At 27.7% G+C, this 27,982-nt stretch overlaps 2 protein-coding genes across 5 annotated transcripts in view; one reads left to right on the top strand and one right to left on the bottom strand.

Annotated features, from left to right (window-relative positions):
* The window catches only part of LOC122504191 (SAM and SH3 domain-containing protein 1-like), a 641,260-nt gene that overhangs the window by 336,673 nt on the left and 276,605 nt on the right, over positions 1-27,982 (top strand). The window lies entirely within an intron of this gene.
* On the bottom strand, positions 10,054-11,668 carry LOC122504192. The gene is made up of 2 exons (XM_043615133.1): positions 10,612-11,668; positions 10,054-10,529 (listed from the first exon to the last, which is right to left on the bottom strand). The coding sequence occupies exons 1-2, from the start codon at positions 11,402-11,404 to the stop codon at positions 10,054-10,056; spliced, it is 1,269 nt and encodes a 422-aa protein (XP_043471068.1). The 5' UTR covers positions 11,405-11,668.

Raw genomic sequence — 27,982 nt, 5'->3', positions numbered from 1 at the left:
GCAAATTGTTTTTTTATTTAAATTATCTTTCAATATTACTCTTTTAAATAATATTTACTGCTAGTGCAGTATATTATTTATTTGAAAATAATATAATTATTATAATAATAAGTTATTGTCATTAAATACATATACACACATATATATATGAATAACAATAATATTTATTTATTATTAATAACTCATATTTTCACATTACATTGAATAAACGTGAGAACCGAGTAAATTTGGGTAAATTATTTATAATTAAAAAACTGAATTATTGAAATCGAACCTAAAATTTGAAATATTAGTACTGCTCATTAGCCCTGATTAGCTCGTCCAGTCTGGACCAACGCGTGGTTCGATCGTCACTGGTCTGATAGCCCATGGTCAGACAGTCTTTTCAGCGCCCAGTTAGAGAATAGACTGTCTTTCTGGCACCACACTAGAACCCAACAATTTTTCTACACGGGAATACGCAACTTTTATTAAAAGAAAGTGTAGTGTTTCGATGAACTCAAAAAATTTTACGATACATTTTCCGAGCACATCGCTTTTGTCAAAAAAAAATGTCTCCAGTTGTGAGACACTCATTAAAAATTGCTAAAATTTAATAAGTTTGATATAAAACGTTATGTTTAGTAGAAATAATTAAATATATTAATAATATATATTATTATATACTAAATAATAATATTTATTCGCCAAAATATGACTATCAAATAAACACAATTAAATAGCTTCAACAAGAGCATTAAAATTGATTTCTTCTGAATCAATTGACTTTTTTCCACTTGACATGCCCAAAAATACTAGAAAAAAAATCAAAACAACATTTAAATAGTATGCCTGCAAAGTCGTATTTTTATGCTGCCCAGATGGGTGTTGACACCGTCTCACAACTGGTGATATGCTGTGTCTCACACCCAGAAATTAACGCTATTTTGAAAAAGGAAAATTAAATTATTTTCAACCGTAGATTGGAACAATGCAATATTGCATCACAAAATATAAGGAAAACACTAAAAGAAAATGCATTACATAATTACCTTTTCCAATTAATTAACTTGGAAAAAAAGTACTTTGCATTTATTGAAGAAACGCTTTTTAGTCGATTATCACACACAGTGTTGGTATTTAACAAAAACAGTTTATATATTCGTTTCGACGTACACGAAAAAGTTGGCTCATATAAAAAGAAATGTTTTTATATAAACCAATCGGCTTTTAACTATTGCATGTTAACAAAAATTGACTGTCTCACAACTGGAGGTGTCTCACAACTGGAGACTCTCCCCTACTTTATTCATATATTGTAAAAAATTTTGGGAAATTCTTTGACTCGACACGTGGATGTACTACATAACTCTCTTATTTTAATATCCTTTATAGGATCAACAGCCAGGAGTAAATTCTTGCAATAAAAAAATCGTTTTTCTTGAATATATTAGGAACAGACAAATATTGAACTAAAATTCTGGGCTTTAAATATTTGATTTATATTCAAACTTATGATTTAAAGTAAATATAGTTTCTCATTATTTTCATAAATATATTAAAGATTTCTCAAGTACGTCTATTATCAAACGATCATCACAAAACATAATTTTTATTTATACCCTCATAAATAAATACATTTTATATCTGACAATAATCGTCATTTTATCTTGAACTCATAATAGACATTCGATTATTTGAGTCAAAAAAATATATTTTTCAGTCTAATATACAATCAAAAAGAAATTTTTTAAATTTGTCTAGAAAAAATTTAAAAACAATTTATTTTATGTTTCTCAATGAGAAGCATCCCTGTGTTTTTAAATTCCTTATCTTTTTCAGAATGAAAACAAAGGATAAAAACATTAAAAGTAGTTGAAAACTTTTTTACTTTTGAAAAATATTTTTTTCTAAAATTTTTCTCTATAAAAAGCAACATTTACAGCTGGTTTCCAAAAAAATTAATAGACCCATGTCTAACTTTTTTTTAGGAAATTTGATCAAGAAAATAAAATTTCTTTTATGTATATACTACTGTGTAGGGGAGTGTTGTTAGAGTTGGGCATAGTTTTGACTTTTCTTCATAACTTCCCCTGTAGAACGAATTTCGTGCATATTGTTGGAAAGATCAACTCAAATGCAATATTTTTGCTAAACATTGTAAAAAAATTTAACCAAAAGATTCAAAGTTATAAGCAATTTAAAAAAAAATGTTGTCAGAGTTAAACATGGTTGCCAGAGTTGGGCCACTATAGAAAATAAATGAAATATTTAGGTAAATGATTAAAAATGACCTTCAAAAGATAGAATGACACTTAGGAATGAGGAAAGGAACCATGAAATTAAAATAAAATCCCATATTATGCATATTCATATAACTTTAGATAATTTATTCCTCATGAACGAAATCCAAAATTGAAAAAATGAAAGAAGGTTATCAAAAAAATTTTTTCCTCTCTTTCCAATGGAAATGAAGTTTTTAAAATCTCTTTAAGTGAAAAAATGAATTTCTTTGGTTGAAATGAATGAATTTTCTTTGATTCTTTGGCCTAAACCTCAAAACACAAATTATATTACGATCCAAAAACTGACTTTTAACAAATTAAATATTTGGCCTTAAACGTAATAAGTCTTCTTAAATAAATCATGGATTTGGAATTTGACAATCTTCATGCGCAACTCTATGATGCACGACATGATGATGAACATAACCTCAATAATCAACATAACCTGAATCGTGAGAACCATAAACATCAAGGAAAGTAATTTTCAACAACTGGTTTTTATAAAAATATTGGGTCAAAATAAGTGAAACCGGCCACTTGAAAAATTTTTGTCCCCGAATTTAAAGTTATCTATGGCTTTTGATAGATATATGAGTAAACTTTTACCCGCTAAAATATTTTTCAAAAATTTTATTTATTTTGAAAGTTATCAGGTGTTAAACTTTTAGGTTACTTTTTATTCTTTTCATTATTACTCCGAAACGAATGAAGATAATTTCAATTTTTTTTTTGGAAATTAAAGCTAAAAGTCTGTAGTTTAAAGTGCAACTGAAAAAATTGCTGTATAATAAAAATTTCTAATTGTTATTAACAATTATTTTAAACAATTGCGATTTAAAGTATGTTCTCAATGTCGGAAAAAAATCAAACTATACTCATGTGATGCGCAAAACTCTAACGAGTAAATTTAAAAAAAAAAAGTGAGTAACCTCTAAAATTACAGAAGTTATGCATATTTTTCTGACGACGCGCGGGAATTAACTGATTCGCAAACTCTCGAGCGCGCGGGAATACGCCAGCGCCCGCTCCCGCCGCACTGCTCACACTTGTGTTTTCAAACAATTTATGTTAACAGAGATGGAGAAGTAATTAAAATATTATTTTCTTACTGAATAGTTTATTAATATTTTTACTTTTGGAGTAATTATATACATAAAAACCATTTTGTATGTACTCATAAACTGCTTTGCAGTTTTTATGCTTTGATAAAAAACTTTTTTCGTGAGTCTGATATTCTTGAATCGTACAAAAATCGAAATCGATATTGTTTGTGTAGAATTTCATCAAAAAATTTTTTAAATAATTGGATTTCTAAATAAAATAATTAAATCATTTGTCACTTCTCCAAAATTCAATTTTTATTAGTGTTTTAACTGAAATTTCTTCTATAAATCCGCTATTTTTAATAATTTATTATTTCCTAATAATAAATAATAATTAAATTTTTGCCTGGAATTGTAGGTATTAAAATTATTTTTTAATATAATTGAATTCTCTTAGAAAATTTTATTAAAATAGTAGATTTTGAAAATCATTGAATTGAGGAAAACTTCTGAAAATAACTTATATTCGGAGAAGAATTTTATTATTTATAAAGTTTATTGAAATGTTGACGATAATTTAAAAAAAATTTTTATCATAATTGAATTTTTGCAATCATTTGTAAGTTCATCTATTTATGAAAATTGTAAACGCACTCTCTAAATCTGAATTAGAAGAAAGTTACTAATGAAATGGTGAAAAGTCGTGCACCAAATGATTTAGTAATATATTACTAACAAATAGTGAATTTTACTAATTGATTAGTAGATTTCTACTAACAATTAGTAGAACTGTTTTATTAATAGTCGATAAAACAGTTTTACTAATTCATTTAGTGAAATGAGTGACTTTTAATTAGTGAATTTCTACTAAAACATTAGTAAAATTTTACTAAGAATTAGTAATATTCTACTAATTGAAAAGGGGAAAAGTCGTCCATGAAAACTACTAAAAATTAGTCAAATAATTTTTACTACTTTCGGAGTAAATTTATTCCGAAAGTAGTAAAAGTTATCAGAAATGTTTTACTATAAAAGTAGTAAAAGTTACTTTATATTTTTCTGCGTGTACAATTATAATCGAATTCCTCGAAAAATGTAATTATTCTTAAACATTTTATTAAAACTCGTTCAAAGAATTCAATTATTTAAAAATTTGTTAATAAAATTCTTTATGGGAATACAATTTTAAGAAATAATAAATTATTAAAAATAGCGAATTTATAGAAGAAATTTCAGTTAAAACACTAATAAAAATTGAATTTTGGAGAAGTGACAAATGATTTAATTATTTTATTTAGAAATCCAATTATTTAAAAAATTTTTTGATGAAATTCTACACAAACAATATCGATTTCGATTTTTGTACGATTCAAGAATATCAGACCCACGAAAAAAGTTTTTTATCAAAGCATAAAAACTGCAAAGCAGTTTATGAGTACATACAAAATGGTTTTTATGTATATAATTACTCCAAAAGTAAAAATATTAATAAACTATTCAATAAGAAAATAATATTTTAATTACTTCTCCTTCTCTGTAAACATAAATTGTTTGAAAACACAAGTGTGAGCAGTGCGGCGGGAGCGGGCGCGGGCGTATTCCCGCGCGCTCGAGAGTTTGCGAATCAGTTAATTCCCGCGCGTCGTCAGAAAAATATGCATAACTTCTGTAATTTTAGAGGTTACTCACTTTTTTTTTTTTTAATTTACTTGTTAGAGTTTTGCGCATCACATGAGTATAGTTTGATTTTTTTCCGACATTGAGAACATACTTTAAATCGCAATTGTTTAAAATAATTGTTAATAACAATTAGAAATTTTTATTATACAGCAATTTTTTCAGTTGCACTTTAAACTACAGACTTTTAGCTTTAATTTCCAAAAAAAAATTGAAATTATCTTCATTCGTTTCGAAGTAATAATGAAAAGAATAAAAAGTAACCTGAAAGTTTAACACCTGATAACTTTCAAAATAAATAAAATTTTTGAAAAATATTTTAGCGGGTAAAAGTTTACTCATATATCTATCAAAAACCATAGATAACTTTAAATTCGGGGACAAAAATTTTTCAAGTGGCCGGTTTCACTTATTTTGACCCTATTACTAACATTTACAATTTTGACACTGTCTCTAATATAAAACATTGGAAAAAGCTAAGTATTAAGCTAAATAATTTATTTAATCAGAGAAGATTTTTACTTCAACTTAAAAAAAAAAAAAAAAAAAGATTTTTTGGCCAAAACCTCAAAACACAAATTATATTACGATCCAAAAACTGACTTTTGACAAAATGAATTTCTGTTGCAAGTACGCTTTGTAATTGCAAAATTTCGGGTGGCTCAACTCTAACAATCGCTCATGGCTCAACACTGACACACGCGTCGTTTTGCGTCATATAGCACAGAACACAAACGCGTGACACAAACACCAAATTACTTTACACATTTTCACATATCATCTTAATGAACAATATTTTTGTAAACTTTTGGCATATTTCTTCTACATTTAGTTCTCTTCTTTTAAAACCACAAAAAAGTTTTTGTTGACCTGTCCAACTCTGACAACTTTCCCCTATGCTACTGTTTTTTCTGTAATTTTATATCGCCTTTTTTAATGATAGAACATCCAAAGGGCCTAGCTGCAGGTCAACTTGACTTTCCGGAAACCTTTATTTCATGATGTTATATACTGAAAAAAAAAATCTTGTTTTAAGCGGATTCATCTTATTTTAATATTTTCCTCTTGTATGGAAAATGTATGGGATGGCTCAAAAAACGTCCTCTTATTTTATGAGGATTATTCTTTACTTGAGAGTATTACTTTCAAGAGGAAATATCCTCCGATGAAGAGTAATATTCTTAATTCAAGTATAAAATTTAAGAAGATTTTAGAAGAGAAATTTTCCTCTCAAAACAAGAATCATTTTTTTCGGTGTAAAATTAATACGTATTTAGTCAAAAGCAAAGTTAAATACATTGTTGAAAAGGGTAAAACAAAGGAACGTGCTGATCTTCGGCCTTCTAGAAGGCGGCCGGCTTGGACGTTTTCCTATATAAGAATTCTTGCTAATTTCGACAATATCATTTATTACTACTCATAGGCATGGTTGGCTGTGACTGATTTAATTGTTATATTGAAGATAGAATAATTATTTTTTTTCTCTCACCATGTTTATGTTTAATATGCAATTTTAAAGTTGTAAAATTAAATATAGTTTTATAATCAAATTAGAACTATACGGCGCGCCCGCTCCTAGTCATTTGAGACAAAAGAAAACCTTAATTTAAGAACATATAACAATTATGTAAGATTATTTCACTAATTGTGTTCATAATATGTAAATTACAAAGTAGAAATACTACAGATTTTTTTCATTAGTTTATTATAACTTTTATTTTTTTAGTTATATTATATTATAACGTCAAAGATGTTTTTGTTGGGATTAAATTATTCTGTGAAAAATGATTTATTACTATTATATATTTATTAGTAAAATTAATATAATTTCGAAAATACTTTACATGTTTTAATGTTCTTTAAATGAAGCTAAAATAAGCATCCAGTTTATTTTAAAAATATTATTGTTTTTGTTTAAAAAAAGAATATTTACTATTAAAATTTAATTCTATAAGTTATAGATGGTAAAACTCTAATCCAATTATTATAGCACTTATTTATTAACTTTCAGAGTTTAATTTTATACCTACCTAAATATTCTTTTTTTTAAAAAACAACATAAATATTTTTTTGTCCTACCTGCACGGAAAGTATGTCATTTCGGGCACTTAAGGCGGGCGCAAAGTAACACATTACGCCCGGGAGTGGGAGAAGCGGGCGTAAAAGTATTTTGCGCCCGCTTGTATGACGTCAGCGGGCGGTAAAGTATTTTCCGCCCGCTTCCCCTACCTCCGAGCGGGCCGAAAATACTTTACGGCCCGCTTGTTAATTATTTGATTTTCTTCATTAAAATGCGACATTTTCGACTTTCTTTTTATGTTGACTATAAAACTGCAAACATTTTCAACTTGTTTTATTTTGTCTATAAAAATTTGCAATTTTTTTTTTATTTTCTCTAAAAAAATAATGAGATATTTGGTTTTGTTCCCATTTCGTTTATCAAAATTGTCAATATTAAAAGTTCTTGTTTCAGTTTTGTTCAATTATTAATTACTACGTTCTAAATAAATACTATGTTTCCAGAATACATTGTTTTTTATTTCTATTTTAAAACTTCTATCATTATAGACTTCATTCGATATAATGTTTATATAGAGCTTAATTTTTAACTAATATGAGCGTTTAATCGTGCGTGCCCTCAATGCCATACTTTCCATGCAGTTAGGACAAAAAATTATGTTCGCATCATGGGCGCAAAGGTGATTACGACTTTGGCGAAATTTAGGGACCTCGGGGACACTTTCACTCCCTCGGCTTCGCCTCGGGCGCGAAATTGTGTCCCCTCGGTCCCTTCATTTTGCCATCGTCGCAATCACCTATTTTGCGCCCTTGTTACGAAAATAACTATTAAAATACAATCTGGGTGCTTGTTTAAGATTCATTAAAAAAACATTAAAACATGTAAAGTATTTTAAAAATTATATTAATTTTAATGTTTTAATTAAACAAGGCAAACTCAAGAATTTTTTAACTGATTTTAGAAAGTTACTTAAATTTCTTTATTATAAGTTTAATTGCTGAAAAAATAGATTATGTTTTAGTGACTTAGACGGGAAAGATGTTTATTTATTAATTGCAATTACTTACAAAAAGAAAAAATTATTTTTATCACTAAAAAGTAGTATTTTACATAATTTTTAAAAACTTATACCTATATCCTCCTTATCCTTATTTTAATCACAAAACTTTTTTCACTTCTGATATTTTATATATTTTTTTTATAGTTTTGTCACTTTTCACTTTTTATCATGCCATATATTAAAAATGTTTTTAAGAATGATAAAGAATTTTTAAGAAAAAAACACGTGTATATGTGTGTATGTGTGTATGTATGTCCGCAAATTTTTGACCGCGCATCACGGAAAAACGGTTCGATCATTTGAAGTGAAACTTGACAGTCTTTTAGGCATTAGCCTAAGTTAAAATCCCAGCGATAGTAGATTAAAAAATATTAATATGGACGGAAGTTATGCCATTTTTTCAAAAATTCGAAATTTTTAGTTTTTTAATGTACTTTCGTGAATTGTACTCAAACTTAGTACAGGGTTAATTTTAGTGTTTCTTATTAAGATTTAATCGTCAGAATAACAAAATTTTGAATAACAAATAAAAAATGTTAGATTTAAATATTGAAAGATTAAAAAATTAAAAGTTTAAAAATTGAAATTTTTTTGTAATTAATTTTTATACGGTTGTATTTCTTAGGTCAACAATAAAAATTTGTTGTTAAAATTATATGTTTACTTTCTTAAAAGAATTCTATTAGGTCAGAATATTAACAATATCCATAATTATTAATAACACTGTGCAACAGTGAAAAATTACTTTGTATCGGACCTAATACAACTTGTTCGTCTTGAAAAACTGAAGAAAATGGTATATAATAAATTGCTGAAACACCCCCAAAATTTCATTTTAGAGCAAAAAAACCAATTTTTTGCAGTTCAAGTATAAAATATCTTATAACTTTGTAATTTTTGGTCCGATTTCAACGATTTGTATATCATTTTAAAGCAGAATAACAGGGCTTTCCAATCATTATCGGTATTTTTTGTTATAGTTAAAAATGAATTCAAAAAATTAAGAAAAAGATCGAAAATAGTAATTTTTTAAATAATTTTTCAACTTTAGTACTAATTTTTTGCCTCAAATTTTATTTGAAGTAGTTTTTTTTCAATCACATGTTTAAAGAGTATTTAATCCTGCGTCGAATGCAATATTGTATAAAAGAATTCGTTAAAAATTGACTGAGTTATTCCATTTTTTAGTTTTGCAGTCATATTATTGAATTTATGCTTAAGAGAGTATTTTCTTTTTTTCTTACCTATATTTGTTGCTTTTTCTTTGTTATTGATTTCGTACAACATTTTCTTAAATTTAACAATGCAGTAAATTATGTTCTTAACATAAATATTAAGTATCTTGAAATCGTTTGTAAATTTTAACAATTTCATTAATTGTGAACTGAATATTTTAATCATAAGAAACAAAGTACAATCTGAATTAAAAATGCTTATTTTTTGTACTTCTTTTGAACAAAGAATCATCAGTGTCTCGTTTCAGAGACCAACAATATTCTGAAATCATGTTTACAGAACTTTTCCCTTGAAAGCGTTTTTCAATATGCTGAATTTCCTGATGGAATCTCTCCCCTTGTTCATCACTGAACTGACCAAGGTTGTCAGGAAAAAAATCCAAATGGGAGTGTAAATAATGGACCTTAATTGACATATTGCATCCCATTTCAGCATATGCTGTCAAAAATTCTTGGACAACATCAACATAGTTGTCACTCCTATGGTTTCCAAGAAAATTAATGCACAATGAAATAAAACTATCCCAGGCTCTTCTTTCTACATCATTTAATTTATCAGCAAACTCTTTGTCTCGCATAATCTTTCTTATTTGAGGTCCAACAAATACACCTACAAAGTATGAGAAAATTAGTTTTAAATATTAATATGTATGCTTACTTAGTATTAAGTCAACGAAGACCACGAATTCAGTTAATATCGTGATTAATGTAATTTATTTCAGCAAAATTGAGGCCTAAAAAAATATTTTACAACCTAATCTGCCGTACCTGCTTTAATTTTAGCGTCACTTAATTTAGGAAACACTTTCTGAAGATGTAGAAATGCTTCGCTATTCGAATTTAAAGCTTTAACAAATTGCTTCATGTAGCCAAGTTTCAAATGTAAGGGTGGTAATATAATATTTTCTGGTTGCACTAGAGGAATGTTTAAAACATTTTTCTTTCCAAGCTGAAACATTTTACGTGCTGGCCATTCTTTTCGATCATACTTGTTTGGTGCGCGACTATCCCATTCACAGAAATAACAAGGATATTTCGTATAACCACCTTGCATCCCTAACAAAATTGTTAAAACCTTTAAATCACTGACAATTTTCCATTCATGGGCAGCATAATTGATGGATTCAAGAATTTTTGCCAATGTCCCATATGTTTCCTTCAAATCAGTTGCATACGCTAAAGGAACTGATGGGAGTTTATTCTCATTATGCAACAATACAGCCTTCAAACCTAAAGAAAAAGAAGTATGTACATTCTAGCTAAATTATAAAAACAATTTATTTTCACCTTATTTTGTTGAAAAAATTCTTACTTTTGCATGATCCATCAATAAATAGTCGCCAGTCCTCTGGTATGTAATCGTGATTTAAAATTGAAAATAACTCTGGAATGTTCGAACAATACACGAGATTGCTACAGTCATTGGCAGTTTTAAAAATTTCTTTAAACAAATTTTTATCATTATTTCTGCAGGAAGTTACTTTAAAATCTCTTTCGACCAAATTCCACTGTTTTAATCTAGAACCAAGGACTTCAGACTGTCTTCCAGATAATTTTAGATCGCGTAAAAGATCGATAAAATCCAGATTTGAAACAAAATGTGGTTCCTTTGAACACGATGAGGGTGGAACATAATCTGTATCTTCAGAAATCTTTAGATCATTCATCTTTTGATCAAAATAATCAGGCAATTCCTCTTTTTCCGCTTTTTCAGTCTTAGAAGACTCAAGAAGTACTGGTTTTGTGATAGTCAAAACATCGGCATATTTTATTAACTTACGCGTTTTATATTGATGACCTACAATATTTGTTTGACAAAAGTAACAATCATCCGATTTATGATAAACTTGATAATGCCATGTCATTGGAACCGAGAAGGGCAAGGAAGTGTGCTTTTCGTTATTTTTGGATTTTCCTATTTTAAGTATTGTTAAACAAAGTAAACATATGTACTCCGGCTCATACCAAGAACTACCGTCATAAGAAGTATTAAATAATTTATTATATTCTTCAATGGCAACTTTGTTGCTTTCAAATTTGTACCGATGGCGATTGTCCACAAAATAGCCACATATATAACAAAAACTATTACGTTTATCGCACATTTTATCTTCTGCACATCAACAAGGAATACCAAATTTTATGAACGAACTATACGTACAATAAAACAATTTAAATGAAATCGAATAAATTCAAACTCTAACTCGATACGTACACAAAATAACCAGTAACCAAGGAAAGAACAATCTGTCATAAATGTCGTTTGCATTTGTTTCAATATTACATATCTAATAGACAACTTGTGGAAATCGTTAATAAAACAATAAATTGTTTTAAAAGAAACTATGTGTAATATAATTTTAGGAAAAAAGTTGTTTCAACAAAACTGAAAAAAAATTAATCGTTAATGAGTATATTTGAATTTTAAAATTTATCTTTTTGTGTTCTATCATTAATACTTAATATTTATATTAAGAACATAATTTACTGCATTGTTAAATTTAAGAAAATGTTGTACGAAATCAATAACAAAGAAAAAGCAACAAATATAGGTAAGAAAAAAAGAAAATACTCTCTTAAGCATAAATTCAATAATATGACTGCAAAACTAAAAAATGGAATAACTCAGTCAATTTTTAACGAATTCTCTTAAAAAATATTGCATTCGACGCAGGATTAAATACTCTTTAAACGTGTAATTGAAAGAAACTACTTCAAATAAAATTTGGGGCAGAAAATTAGTACTAAAGTTGAAAAATTATTTAAAAAAGTACTATTTTCGATCTTTTTCTTAATTTTCTAAATTCATATTTAACTATAACAAAAAATACCGATAATGATTGGAAAGCCCTGTTATTCAGCTTTAAAATCATATAAAAATCGTTGAAATCGGACCAAAAATTACAAAGTTATAAGATATTTTATACTTGAACTACAAAAAATTGGTTTTTTTGCTCTAAAATGAAATTTTGGGGGTGTTTCAGCAATTTATTATATACCATTTTCTTCAGTTTTTCAAGACGAACAAGTTGTATTAGGTCCGATTCAAAGTAATTTTATTTTTTCATTTTTTGTAACACAGTGTAATATGAGACTTTTGTCTGTATATTGCACAGAATTCAAAATTTCTATTATATTATATTAATTGATGATCAAAAAATGAAAAACTCAAATTTCACTCTGATGACTAAATTCTCATAAAAAAAACACCAAAATTAACCCTGTATCAAATTTGAATAAAATTGATGACAAAAATTATTTCAAAACATTAATTTTGAATTTTTTAAATTTTTAAAATATAACATAATGTTTGTTCACATTAATAACTTTTACTTTACTATAGCTACACTGAAAAAAAGTTATATGATTTAAGTAATTATAATTATTTAAAAAATAATATTTTATTTAAAAAGTTTTTATTTCGATCTAATAAGAATTTATTTCCTTTAAATAATTTTAATTAGTTGAATCAAATAAATCTTAATTGGATTAATTAAATAATTAATTGACTCTAATAAATGAATTTATTTAACACAAATAATGAGTTATTTTGAAACAAAATATTTATTTCACTCAGTTAATTGGATATTTGACATAAATAAAAATTAATAAATAACTTATTTAAAAAGAGGAATTTATTTATTTCAACCAATTAATTGAATATTTGGTATAAATAAAAATTATTTGACACAATTTATTTTATGTTTCAAGTATAATAATTTATTTATTGCAAATGAAGTAGTTAATAAAAAAACATTTAGATAAAATAAGTCAGTTCCGTTGACGATGTAGTTTGTTTTTCCTATTTCTTTAGTACGGCAGAGTTACAGGGGTCTTCGGTTGTAGGTCTTAGGCTAGATAAGTGTGACTGGGTTTTGATCCCCGTGGGTTTCAAATTTTAATTTAATTGTAAGAATTTAATGTTAATATTTCCAAGCATATGAGTCCTACGAAGTATTTATGATAAATAATTAATTGTTTTATTAAATTTGACTATAATTAGTCCAGTTACTCCAGAGTAAAAACATTTATATTATTGGAATAAATAATTTCAAATAAAAACGTTGGTGTTGAAACGTTGTGAAAAATTAATAAATGTATCAATTAAAGGGATATTAGTCTCAATTAAAATAATAATTATTTCCCACACAGCACATGATATTTCCTAAATATTTCCTGAATATTTCACTGAAAGATTGAAATATTTCAGTGCAAAGTTCTAGAAATATTTCTGCAAACAGGAAAATGTCCGCTTATGTGGGAATATTGACGCGAAAGTTGAGAAAATATTTCATTGAAATATTCCTGCAATATTACACATAAAGATTCTGCAATATTGTGAAAATATTTCACAAAATGGAAAAATTTGTTAAACACCTCAAACCAATAGGAATTTTCTGAAATATTTTAAAACCCATAGGATATAGTAAGCCAAAAACTACTGCGCAGCTCTACAGGCCATAGAAACTGAGTTCTATCAGTGCGCATCATTTCAGTTGAATATTTCCAAAATATTTCAATGAAATGTTTTCTCAACTTTCGCGTCAATATTCCTACATAAGCGGACATTTTCCTGTTTGCAGAAATATTTCTAGAACTTTGCACTGAAATATTTCAATCTTTCAGTGAAATATTCAGGAAATATTTAGGAAATATCATGTGCTGTGTGGATTATAATGAATAATTAAAAATTTAATACAAATATATATGTAGTTATTTCAAAAAAATTATTTCATTGTTGCAAATAAATCCGCTCATTTGAATTAAAAGAACGGGAATTATTAAATGAAGCAATTTTTATAACTGATTTAAAGCAATATTTATTAGATCGAATTATTCCATTTATTTGACCTTAGTAGTTTGTGTTTGGTATAAATAACTAAATAATCCTTATAAATCAAATTGCACTTCTGCATAAACATTGTTTAAAATATGAAAATTTTAATAAAAACAGTTGTTTTGAACATAAAGTTTAGTAATGTAAAGAAGTATGTATGAATATATGTCACAAAAGTTTTGTGCACTAATCACACAAAACGGCCTGGACCGAAGAGAATGAAATTTTTACCGAACCTTAATTATCCATCCAAGGTAGGTTTATAAATTTACAGATTTAAAAAATTTTAATTGGAACGAGAGATATTCAATTTTTTTGAAAAATTAAAAAAATTGAAAATTTCTAAATTTCACATTTTTTCATGGATTGCTTCTAAACTTTCTCTGAGTTGAGTATTACATGTTATTTATTAACATTTTAGCATAATTTTATAAAAAATACTACTTTATAAATAAGATGTAAATATAAAAAAATTTTCAAAAAATCGAAAATTTCTAAATTTCACATTTTTTAATGGATAGCTTTTAAACTTTCTATAATTGAATCTTATATATTATTTAGTCACATTTTAGCATAATTTTTCAAAAATACTATCTTATAACGAAGATGTAAGTATAAAAATTTCTTGAATATGAAAAAATCGAAAAAATTATAATTGATACCAATTGTTACCCGTGCAGAAAAATGGTGAGGGCCCCCGGCGGGTCCCTCGTGGATTGCCCTCTTGCCATGTGGAATCCGTAATGGCAATCCACGCGGAGCCCTCGAAGGCCTGACATGCTTTCCCTCATGGGTGCCCTCGAGGAAAATCCTCATGGATTCCATATGGATTTTCCACGCGGTGCCCTCGTGGATTTCATAAAATGCCCTCAACTTTATTTTCAATTAAATTAATAAATTAATAATTTATTAATAACAAATCAGTCCAATTATTGATAAATAACATTCTTATTTAACAATTTTTACTTTTTTTAATGAAATCGTGACCCAAAAAAAAAAAATCTGACTCACGCGGGAATTGAGCCTACGACCTACTGACTACCAGACAACACTCTTTTTTTTTTTTTGTAACAAGTTTATTTAACAGATATACAATATATAAATACAATGGCACCGAGATAAACATGTAAAGAAAACGATGCAAATTATCACAGATATAATTTTTTTTCGTGTGGGCAACCAGGTGGCACTCAACGAAGGAATACATTTTCTCTCTTTCATTCATATTTTTTATTTACATAATTTCGTTTATTTAGTTTATCTATTATAGTTAGAGACGAATTAATTTTTTTATAAGACAATTGTTGGTAAAAAAAGATAAATCATTTTAAAAAAATAACATACATCGAAAAAGCCAACTTCGTTATTTAATAATACATAAGTTTTAATTTTTATATCTTATCGAGATCCTCAATTATTTTGTTTGGAGTTAACCACCAGTATTTTTTTTAATTTGTTGGCGCTCTTTTATTTGAATCTTGCCTTGACATTGCTGTTGAAAATCTTGACATACTTTGCGAATTTGCATCCCAGTCATTCGCATTAAACTTTAAGGACTTGTTGAACGCGTGTCTGTGAATGTGGTAAATTATAGGAATATTTCTTGCATTTTGTATATATTTATTTTTATCCAAATAAGGAAAGCAATGTGGGGGTATGTACCCTGATTTTAAGGTTTCTTTAAATTCGTTATTACTATGAAAAAACGGCAAATACATATTCGGATTTTCTTTTATTCTAGCCGCTTTGGCAAAGTGGTTTCTGTTTAATTTAATTATAAAATTATCGATTCTTGGTACCCAGACAGCACGTAAGCTTGCAGCAAGCTTGAGGCAAGCTTGCCGTGGAAGATTGCCAATATTGACGTGCAAGTTTGCGACAAGCTTGCCACAAGCTTAAAATGTCCCACTTATAACAAGCTCCATGTGCAAGTTTGCTGCAATATTGCACTGCAAGCTTGCAGCAATATTCCACTAAAGGTTGCCGCAAACTTGATGTAATCTTATATGAAAATTGTTTATTATATAAAATTAATTATTTAATATTTTTAATTTTTATTAAACATTAAAAAATTATAACAACGTTATAATAATAATGTTATTAATTTCCCCAAAGAATTGGAGTTGGGAACTATTATCCATGATCAGTGGATAATAATTAAAAATTGTCAACGTCGTAGCAGACGTTAACTATACACATTATCATTTAAGATAATATGGTGAAAAGCCTGTTCAGCGGACCGATACTTATACTCTGCGTGAGACAAGTCGTACGCGAGAGAGGTATTTCTCGCCATCTACTAGGGAGTTAGAGAATTATAAGAGAAACTTCTATTAGTTTTCCAATTCCTTGCTAGATGGCGAGAAATACCTCTCTCGCGCACGACTTGTCTCGCGCAGAGTATAAGTATCAGTCCTCTGAACAGGCTTTTCACCATATTATCTTAAATGATAATGTGTATAGTTAACGTCTGCTACGACGTTGACAATTTTTAATTATTATCCACTGATCATGGATAATAGTTCCCAACTCCAATTCTTTGGGGAAATTAATAACATTATTATTATAACGTTGTTATAATTTTTTAATGTTTAATAAAAATTAAAAATATTAAATATAAATTTCTTGCTAATAATAAATAATTAATTTTATATAATAAACAATTTCCATATAAGATTACATCAAGTTTGCGGCAACCTTTAGTGGAATATTGCTGCAAGCTTGCAGTGCAATATTGCAGAAAACTTGCACATGAAGCTTGCTATAAGTGGGACATTTTAAGCTTGTGGCAAGCTTGCCGCAAACTTGCACGTCAATATTGGCAATCTTCCACGGCAAGCTTGCCTCAAGCTTGCTGCAAGCTTACGTGCTGTCTGGGTATATTTGCTTTATTATAGATTAAAAAATTTGAGTAAAATTTAGTGAAATTTGATTCAGGGCTCCTGTACATTCCCAGACACGCCCTCAAACAAGTCCTTTCAAACACTCTCATCATTTCCATCGTCGAGGGTGATATATTAAACCAGGCCTGACAAGCATATGTAGCAATCGGTCGAACAATTAGCATATAACATAAGATTTTAACGTTAGCGTCGAGATGTAATGAGTAAAATAAGCTTTTTGCGTTAAAAAAAGCCTTCTTTGCCTTACTTATGGCTTCTTTTATATGAGATATGTATTTTAATTGTTCATCTAGTAAAATTCCCAGATATTTGACGGTGTTTTTATGATTTAAAGTTACTGGTTCCTCTGGACCTATATTGGCCTTTATTCTGAACTCTCTCCAAACCCTTGCATATTTTTTCTCAATAACTGGTCTAAATAAAATTGTTTCACTTTTTTCTAGATTACAATTCAATCGCCAAGTATTAAAGTAATACAATATTTTGTCAAATAGGCTCTGAAGTGACTCCCGAGCTGCCTGTGGCGATTTTTCTATTGTGTAAATGACGATATTGTTCGCGAATCCAATAGATTTTTTATTGTTATCTTTATTCATCCCCGCCAAATTTAATATTTCATATATATATATATATATATATATATATATATATATATATATATATATATATATATATATATATATAGGGGAACGTGGTCCTAAGTTGGCCACCCTGCATTTCTCAGAGATGGTATACTGGACGAATCTATAATTTTGTGGTATGATGTATTGATAAACCATGATATAATTTATGGACCTAACTATAATCTAAGATTCTTCTATGCATTGTGAGGACAATATTATTGTTTACGATCCAAAAAATTTAATTTTTCTTGTTTTTTCGAGAGCAGCTACAAGAGATAAATAATTAAAAATTTCTAAATGAGTGTGTGCGCTAGTTTCTTTATTTAATGTTGTAATAAGAGGTTCTCTTGATTTTTTAATTAAATTTTTTTTATTAGCGTAATAATTTGAAACTTGTATAAATCTACAGTGGTCCTAAGTTGGCCACCTATTGTTTTTGTTTGTTTTTATTTATGTTTTACTTCTTTTTTGTGTTTTTCATCACGAGAAAGACCGTAAAAGTGTAACGTAGGAGTTAAACAAAGACAAGAAACAAAAAAAATGGTTTAAAAAACATTAGAAAAGACATGGTACAAAAACGCCTGTCTCCACAGCCATCCACCACTGCAAATAAATGAAATAAAATAATGCTTCATTTTCTAATAAAAAATAGTTAAATAATGCGTTTTTATTCTCCTAAATGTATCAAATTTGTAAAATTTCTGCGTAATTGAAAAGAATATGCATTTCTTCCTTATACACCAGCGAAAAAAAGTGGTGGCCAACTTAGGACCGCTATTTCTAAAATGTCCAAAATGCAGCTTTTCACTATTTATTGTATTAAGACTACAAAAGCTATTCTATAACGTTCTAAATACCACAAAATTATAGCAAAACGAGCTCTAAACACTAATATATACTTGCCAAAGTGATTAAATTTCATTTTGTTACTATTTTCGACCAATTTGCTTAGGCGGCCAACTTAGGACCACTCTCCCCTATATATATATATATATATATATATATTAAAAAATGTAGAAACTTTTTTCTCGTTAATTTGAAATTCATGGTACACATTCCACGCTTGAGTACTTATTTTTTATTATTTAATAAAAAAAGGCCGCTCACAGTAATAATTTTTAGAAGGGTTAAAAGCAAAAGCAACTTTTGCGGCTGGCGGGCTCAAAAGTTAGAGACCTCTTTTAAAGACAGAGTAAGAGAGAGAGAGAGAGAGAGAGAGAGAGAGAGAGAGAGAGAGAGAGAGAGAGAGAGAGAGAGAGAGAGAGAGAGAGAGAGAGAAGCATATGTACTAAAAGACCTTTTTTGCGAGAAAAAAGCCGAATAAAACAAAAAGTTCTTTAGGATATTTTAGCTATATATATATATATATATATATATATATATATATATATTTAAGAAGCAAAGAGTCCAGTCTCACAGCTTAAAGAAAACAACATGGGCGGCTAGAGATCATCCAGGATTATCTGTGAGGGTTTTCTTCACTAGGGAAAGCAAAGTTTGTCAGTGGACTCACAAACGACACACAGGAAGTGAAAGTCCACACGTCTGCCCTTTTACCTCCAATTTCTTTCCGGGAACTTTTTCATTCTACAAATATATTACTAAAAGCAACTTATTCTATCCTATCTTATAAATAATGGACATATTCAATGTATCTCGATTAAATTACACTCCTAATATTCAACGAAATTTTTCCCAAAGTAGATATAATTATATCTTAAATTAATAGTTATTAATTAATAAATCAATTTAATCTATTCTCTTCAAGTAAAAAATTAAATTTGGATAAAATTCTAAATCGGATTTGAATTAAATTTCATTTAAATTGGAATTAAAATTTAATTGCGTTTTAATTCAATTTAAACTGAATGTAAAGTAAATTAAAACTGTGTTAATTTTTACTTGAAATTATTGAATTAAATTTGAATAGAATTTTATAATAAATGTTCAAAAGAATCTGAATTAAATGTGAACTAAAGTTCAATTTATAAATTGAATTTGAATAGAATTTAAAAAAAGTTCTAATTAAATGATAAATAAAGATGAATTGAATGTAAATTGAATTTGTATTTTTAAATTGAATTTTTATTAGAATTTACATTGAATTTTAAAAACCAAATTTTCCTTTACTGATGAGGTTTAATTTTATTGCAAAAAAATAAATTTTCCTTCTAAAAAGAAGAAAAAATGTCGTTTTTCTTTTTCTTTCATTCATCCTGGTATTTAATTTAAGAGACATCATATAAAAAGCGTGAATTGCTTTCAACTAGAATTACGAAATGCCCGTGTAAATAAAAGACAAAGAATTTTTTACTGTTGAAAATTAATCAGACAATGACCCATTTTTAGAGGTTTTTTTCGGGCAGACAAGAGAGAACAAGACCAACGAAATTGGTTAAAACTACTGCATGGCTTCTGGAGTGTATATGGCGAGAGAAGGGGTTGAAGGGCAAAAAAAATCTTACTTTTCCGGTAGCGAGCAATATGGAAATAAAGGTCGGCATGGCTATAAAAGTTTTATTGTCACCTTCATCGTAGAGTTTACGGTTCTCTAGAGTCTTTCCATTTTTTTCTTACTTTTTTTACCTCCTGTGTCTACAGTGAATGCGATTTTCTTCTTTTCTTTCCAACGAAACCATCGGAAAATCCTTCTCAATCGTGTCACTCACTTTCTCTCTCTCTCTCCTTTCCTGATACATCTTTATACTTAATATTATCTTTTCTACGTTCCCTTTTTATATACAAAATCATTTCTCGTGCCATCGCTTGATAAAGTTTCGATAATCGATTCGCTTTTCGAAACTCTTTGAAAGCATCGTAACGTGCATCGCATTTTCTTGCTTATTTCCTCGCTTGTAGCACTGCACCTTTATAAAAATCACCCCTAAAAAGGTATGTCGCAGTCGTGGAAAAACATCCATATGCCCAACGGAGCGGGTTTACTTTTCTCTCTCTCTCTCTCTCTCTTTTTTTTTCCTTTTCAAACGATCGAATATGATAAGTATTTTTCGTAGTTTTTTTACTGTATTTTTTTTACTGTACCAGTAAAACGAAATTCTTCGACAGTTTTCGATTAAAAAGTTGGACCTCCCCATCATGATTGGAAAGCAACTTAAATATTCTTGAAGAATGTCGAGCGGAAAGAAAGTGATATACACAGAACTTTTCAATATTATTTTTGCTAACGTTATTTTAATTAATATTTATATCGAACAATATAACTTAAGGAAGAGTGGGGCAAAATGGGGTAGGCGGTTTAAACGGGGTGCCCCTTTTTCGATGATAGGTACTTTTAATTTTTTTATCCTCGATATATATCATTCATATTAATAAGAAAATGTTATTAATTATGAAGACAATATAAAAAAAAATTTTTTTCTCCAAGTTATCAACTTGTAAGTTTTAAGCAAAAAAAATATGAATATTAGAGCTGTGCAAAATTCGAACCGAACCGAGTTGTGTTCGGTTTTGGTACGCTAAAATGTCGAATATTCGACATCCGAACTGGGCGAAAAAATTCGAACAGTTCGGTTCGAACTATTTTGCACAGCTCTAATGAATATTTATCGAAATTAAAGTGCTTACAAAACTTTTTGGGAAAATACATTTAATTTGGCAAGTATGGGATCTTTTTCAGCACTTATTCTAGAGTAATTTCCAATAGGATATATTGTTAAATTGTTTACAATAACTTGGAAACATTACATTTTGTTTTAATATGCAGTGTGGAGCAGAATGATGTACTAAAGTGTGGGGCATACCGGGTGCTACCCCGAGTCGAACTTTTAGACCTGCTTACCTCTTTAAAACTGAGGGTTTGCAAGGATGTAATAGGATGAAAGCAGAGTTTATTTGCATTGCAAGTTAACTCTGATTACCTCCTGCAAACCCCTGGTTAGCGACAAATTTAGATGGTAAAAGGAGTAAAGCAGGTGTTCCTAGAACCTTATTAAATACTGCTTGACCCTTACTTACAGAATTCTTTCCTCTCCCAAAACCCTGGAAAAACTGCTCATACTATATTTGAGATCATTTTTAACTAATTTTTATAATAACTTTAATTATTAATAAATGACATTATTATTTAATGATTTTTACTTTTTTTTAATTTAATCGTGACCAATAGCGAATTCATGAATAATGTTAGTATATATGTGAGGATTAATACATATCCATTTATATATAAAAAAAATTTTTAAATTAAATATTACCTATTCGCAGTTTGAAGTTAGTTGTTGTTTACATTTTTGTTTTTAATTTTTTTTTAATTTTTCTTTTCAAATATTTTCAATTTTAAAATTAATGTATTGAAAATCTTCGAATTGTTGCAAAGAATGTTATCAAAAAATTTGATAATAATAGAATTCCTTCAAAGAATTTCTTTATTTAGAAAAATAACTAAATTCTCGCGAAGAATTTTATTAATATTTTTAAAAATCCTAATTAAATTCTTTTGAAAAATTTCTTTGAATTTTTTTTTAAACTAATGGAGTTTCTTTAATAATTTTAATTGAAAATTTCGAAAGCAATTGCATTTTATGAAGAAGAATTTTATTAAAATTGTATTGAAAATAATTGATTTCTTGCGAAGAACTTTACTGTTTATCAAAATAATTTAAAGGTTTCGAAGAATTTATTAAAATTTTAAGAAATAATTAAATTGTTATGAAGAATTTTATAGAAATATTTAAAAATCATGAAATTTTTTCGAAAAGTTCAATTAAAGTTGTTTTGAAAATAATTGAATTTCTTCAAAGAATTTTATTAAAATTAAGTATATTCAAAATAATTGAATTACTTTTTGGAAATAATATTCTTTCAATTCTTTTGACGAATATATTTGAAAATTGCATTGAGATATCTAGTAATTTAATTTTTATATAGAATTTTTTAAAAATATTTTGAGAATAATAAATTGTTTTTAGAGAATTTTAAATTCTTGTTGAAATTAAATTTTATGGAAATTTTTAAAAATAATTAAATTCTTTCGTTTAATTTTATTTTAATTGGATAAATGATTATTTAATTCCTGCATAGAATTTTAGTATTTATAAAAATAGTTGAATTATTTCGAAGAATTTATTAAAGTTTAAGAAATTAATTGCAATTTATGAAAATATTTAAAAATATTTGAATTCATATAAGGAATTCAATTAAAATTGTTTTGAAAATAATTGAATTCCTGCAAAGAATTTTACTATTTATAAAATTAATTGAATTCTTGCGAAGTATTTTACTATTTATAAAAATAATTGAGTTTTTTCGAAGGATTTATTAAAATTTTAGAAAATAATTGAATTCTTTCGTGAAATTTTCAAAATAAAAATTTTGTAATTTGCATAACAATGATAAGTTGTATATCCCGTTCCGCGCGTATTATTTGCTATTGTAAGAATATAGTAGAAGCAATACAGGGTTTAAGGTTCAATTAGGACTTAAAAAGGAGTTGCTAGAGTTAAATAGAACTTACGCAGGAGGAAAAAAACACCAAGGGTTTGTTAGGTGCAGGTTAGGATTAAATTATACTTACCAGGAGGTAAGCAGGTCTAAAAGTTCGACTCGGGACACTATGAAGGAGTTTACACCGTAAGCCTTAAATATAAGCCTCCGCGCGCATAAACGGATATACCTCCATGAGGATATACTTGCGCCTGCGCGAACACGTGGTCAAGGCAAACTCTTTCACAACACAGCTGCAGGCAAACACTTTGCGCAGACGCAAGTATATGCTCATGGAGGCATATCCGTTTATGCTCGCGGAGGCTTATATTTAAGGCTTACGGTGTAAACTCCTTCTATTTCATTCAACTATTTAAAAACATAATATTATGCATATTTAAACATTTCCCGCAGAAGAATCGATATTTTTGTTTTGAGGCATTTATACTATCGATGTTTTGCATTATTGATGTTTTTTTTGTTAAATTCTAATAACAGGCCTCGGAGGGAATTTCTGGTGTTCAAAACGTCCCATTGCTAAGTCAATGACGGCGCTGACTGTCAGATATTCTAATTTTCCAAGACTGTTATCGGCATGTTATCGGCAAAGTTAGTTAATATTTAATGGCAAAATACAATTGCACAAACTCATGCTAAATGTTTTTTTCTATTACACAGTGCAACAGAATTTAACTTTTTTATTATTTTTGTGATCGCATATAGTTATTTTTCTAGATTTTTTAATGCTGAATACGAATCCGTATTCAGAATTGTTCCATCACCCTCTGTTTTCGAGAAACTTTACCTTGAAAATTGAAAAAATGCCGTTTTTGGGGTACTTTTTGGTTTTTTATCACGGTACAAATATTTTTGCTGGGGTTTTCATGATATGCGTATGAAAGCTCATATCCTTCTCCAAAATTTCCATCATTTCCAATTGTTTAACAATATTTTTTTAAACAAATTGTCAAATTTTGTTTATAAAACTGTTATAAACAAATTATGTCCAAAAGGGTAACCACCTAATTTGTTTATAAAAATGTTATAAGCAAAATAAATGATGCGACGCGAACTTCACACTATGATAACTCATAGAAAAAAGAATATTTTTGGTCCAAGTTTGACGGCCTGCATTTTCTATGAAAAAAATTACACGTTAGTGCCTGTAAGTAATTCTTATACTGTAACAAATGACCTTTAAAATAAGCGTAAGATTATTAAAAAGCGTTCATTATTTTAGAAGTTATTCAAATTTTTGTAAAACATTGAAAATTACGATTTTTTAAAAATATCTAAATGAATTATTGGCCAAATGACTTCTGAAATTCTTATTCATTTCAAAATTTTATCATCTATCAAAAAATGAACAGACAAAAATTTTAGTTTCAATAAATCTTATGTTTTAAAACGTTTTTCATTCGCCTGAAAATGGGTAGTCTTTCAATTTTGACCGGTAGTGTATATATTTAAATACTTTCTATTAATAAATATATTAACTCAAAATAATTATGTTCACAATTTCATAAAAAAATTTAGTACAAATAAATATCCACATACAAAAAACTTTTAACTGTCAAATCATTTTAAAGAAAAGCACTTCCTGCATACTTAAAGAAGCTAAATTTGTTTTTTAATTCGATTTCATTCGTATTTAAATAATTGTAAATGTATATAAGAAAATTCTTTTCTATTTTGGAAGTCTAGTTTATTGTTCATATTTATTTCTATTTGGTAATTATTTATTTATTATATATTTTTGAGTAAAGTTAAGCATCGTCACTTCGAACACAGTCCAAAATATTATATTTTTACTAAAACCTTTTATGAAATTGTAAACATAATTATTTTGAGAGTAGGTTATATGAGTGAAAATTCGATTAAAATTTATTTAATTTATTCATTAATAAAAAGTATTTACACTACCGTCGGGAATTATCGGTACGGCTGCACGCGCAAGGCCCAAAATCATGCCAATCTTTAAATCACAGGGTTGCTACAATGTTTGGAAACCTGGAAAATCTGTAAATGTCAGGGAATTTTATTTTGTATGGAAAAGTCAGGGAATAGTCAGAAAAAAATGAAAAAACACCTTGAAAATAATTTACTGTTAAAATTATATTAATTTTTGGCGAATTTTACCAAATTTTACCATGAAAAGGTACCCTTTTGTACCTTTTACCCTGTTAAGAGACTTGACTGCAAAAAAGAGACGATTAATAGAAGAGGCTAACCTAATTGATTGAGAGTTAAAAATTATATAAAAACTATAAGATTTTATATTTTCGAGATATAATTACTTAATTTTATTTTTTTAATCATGTTATAAAAACATACTGCAATAGTGTATCTCAAATACACACGTTTTTACATAGATCACATATCGCAAATTAATAATTTTTAAAATACTATTATAAAAAATATATTATACGTGTTGTTAAAAAAACATAAAATTTTTAAATATTGTATTTTCGCCAACGAAAAAAAGTTTAAAACTGAAATATTTTTCAATATGTGATTAATATAACAATAAAATATGTTATGTTTTGATAAATTCTGCTTTTTAATTAATTACTTTTTATATAAATCTCACTTGTAATGTGTATGGAAAAATATTATTTGAGTCCTGGAAAAGTCAGGGAATTTCATTCGAGAAAAACTGCCCTTATTGACCTGAATTTAGGTAAAATGTAACTTGTTTCTGACGATTGGCCTACCTTGACATTGGTTAAAGTTTATTACATACCAATTTAGCATCTCACCTGAACTAAAAGATATTTATTAATAATAAAGTTAAAAAATAGTTTTAAAAGTTTAAAAAAAATAAAAAATTTATTAATAATATAATTATTATTAATAATTTTTTATTAATATTATTATTAATAATAAATTTTGAAACAAATAAATGTACTTAATCGAATATACTAACTTAATTTTTGAATTTTAAAATAAATTTTTAATTAAATTTCAAACACATAAGTATACTTGACTTTTAAAGAATTTGGCTAAAAACCAAATTTAAAAAGGTTTCTAATAATTTTTATTATATATGATAATTTAAAATTTCAGATTGGCCAAAATCATAAGATCGTATTTTACCATCTTTGTCATCAATTTTGTAGTAACATAACGGCCTGCAAGTAAAAAATTTGTCGTTTGACCTAAACTTTGACGTCCTATTTTACGCCCCTATTTGAGGGGGCAAGCTTTGCCTCAACTTTTTTAAACCTGAAGTGGCCCCCTTATTTTCTTTTGGTTAATAAACATAAATTATACTTATTAGAGATGTGCAAAAAGCTCGAAGCTCGATCAAGCTTTTTCGAGCTTTTCATTTTTCGAGCCGAGCCAAGCCGAGCCTAATCAGTTCGAGCTCGAGCCGAGCCGAGCCGAGCTGTGCAAAAAGCTCGAATAATTTCGAGCACTCGAATTTTTTCAAGTACTCGAACGTTTCGAGTACTCAAGTGCATTCGAGTACTCGAATTTTTTCGAGCTCTTAAGTAAATTCGAGTTCTAGAGAAAAATCATATGATTTTCGCATATATTATAATTAGCAAATTGAAATACACTTTGAAATTGAAGATTTATTGACTTTATTGATTCAGTAATTCGCATAAATTCGAAATTTTCTACTCATTAATAGTTTTTTTTGTCATTTAAAAGCTCGAATCCAATATTTCGAGTACTCGATTTTACTCGAATTTAATCGAGTACTCGAATTTATCCGAGTACTCGAATTTTTCGAGTACTCGAAGTCACTCGAGTACTCGATGCATCGAGCCGGTTTGGGCTCGGCTTGGCTCGAAAAAATTTCGGCTCGGCTCGGAAATTCGAGCTTTTTGCACATCTCTAATACTTATATATTTTAATAGTCCATGATGTCACTAATAACACCTTCAAACGATTTTTCAAAATTTTAATTTTTGTAATTTTTATAAACAATTAAACTTTTTTGCACCGTTTTAGAAAAAATTCAATTTCTCGAACTTGGCTAAACCGATTTCAATGAAACTTGTATCGTTAGAAAGATTAGAAAATGTACTATCGAGAAAAAAATATAATATTAATAAAAAGTTTAATTTGTTCAAACAAATTATATTTTTAATTTTTATTGTTATAAATAAACAATGTTCGCAATCGATTTTGGCCACTTTTTTATAGCATCATAAAGAGGGACTTTTCATGATTCCATAGTTAAAATAAAAAACCGGAACTCTCTAAAAGTTTAGAAGTTCTATCATTTTTAGTCTCGCCGTGCGCGAGCTCTCTCGGTATCTAATGCTCACGGTGCGACGCGGGCTCTCGCCCGCCTGACGATTGCCTTTACCATGGAAGAGTTCCTAAACACAATATTTAATTAAAAAAACAATTTCTTTATAAAATCAATATTTATATTATGCTATTAATAATAATATTATTATTATTATTAATAAAATAAACAGTAATAATAAAAAAAAATTCCAAAATCTAAATATTATGTAAAATTTTGTAATAAATATTATTATTTCATTAATTAATATAAAATGCCTTAAAAGAAATATAGATTTATTTTCATAAAACAAAACTTTTTTTACAAAAGAAAATTCGCTTTCACACATTTGTTTTATAAAATTCAATTTTTTGTGAATATAATAATGTCTTCTTAAAATTAAATGAGATCATTAAAATTTTAACTAGTTTTGATTAATATCACATTGTGTTTTCTTATAGTTCGAGATCTAGATGAAACATGGTATATATTAAATTGCAACTAATTTTTCAATTGATCAATATACTTTATAATATTAACTTTTATAATTCCCTGTCAATTGCCGATCCAGCGGAGGCTTTGTTATTATTTATAACTGCTGAATTTTCAAAACTTTTTAATAACATTGTTTACATCAT

The sequence above is a fragment of the Leptopilina heterotoma genome, unplaced genomic scaffold, assembly GCF_015476425.1.
Source record: "Leptopilina heterotoma isolate Lh14 unplaced genomic scaffold, ASM1547642v1 Lhet_284, whole genome shotgun sequence".
Classification (NCBI taxonomy): domain Eukaryota; kingdom Metazoa; phylum Arthropoda; class Insecta; order Hymenoptera; family Figitidae; genus Leptopilina; species Leptopilina heterotoma.
The sequence above is the reverse complement of the archived record's forward strand: the minus strand, read 5'-3'. Positions and strand labels throughout refer to the sequence as shown.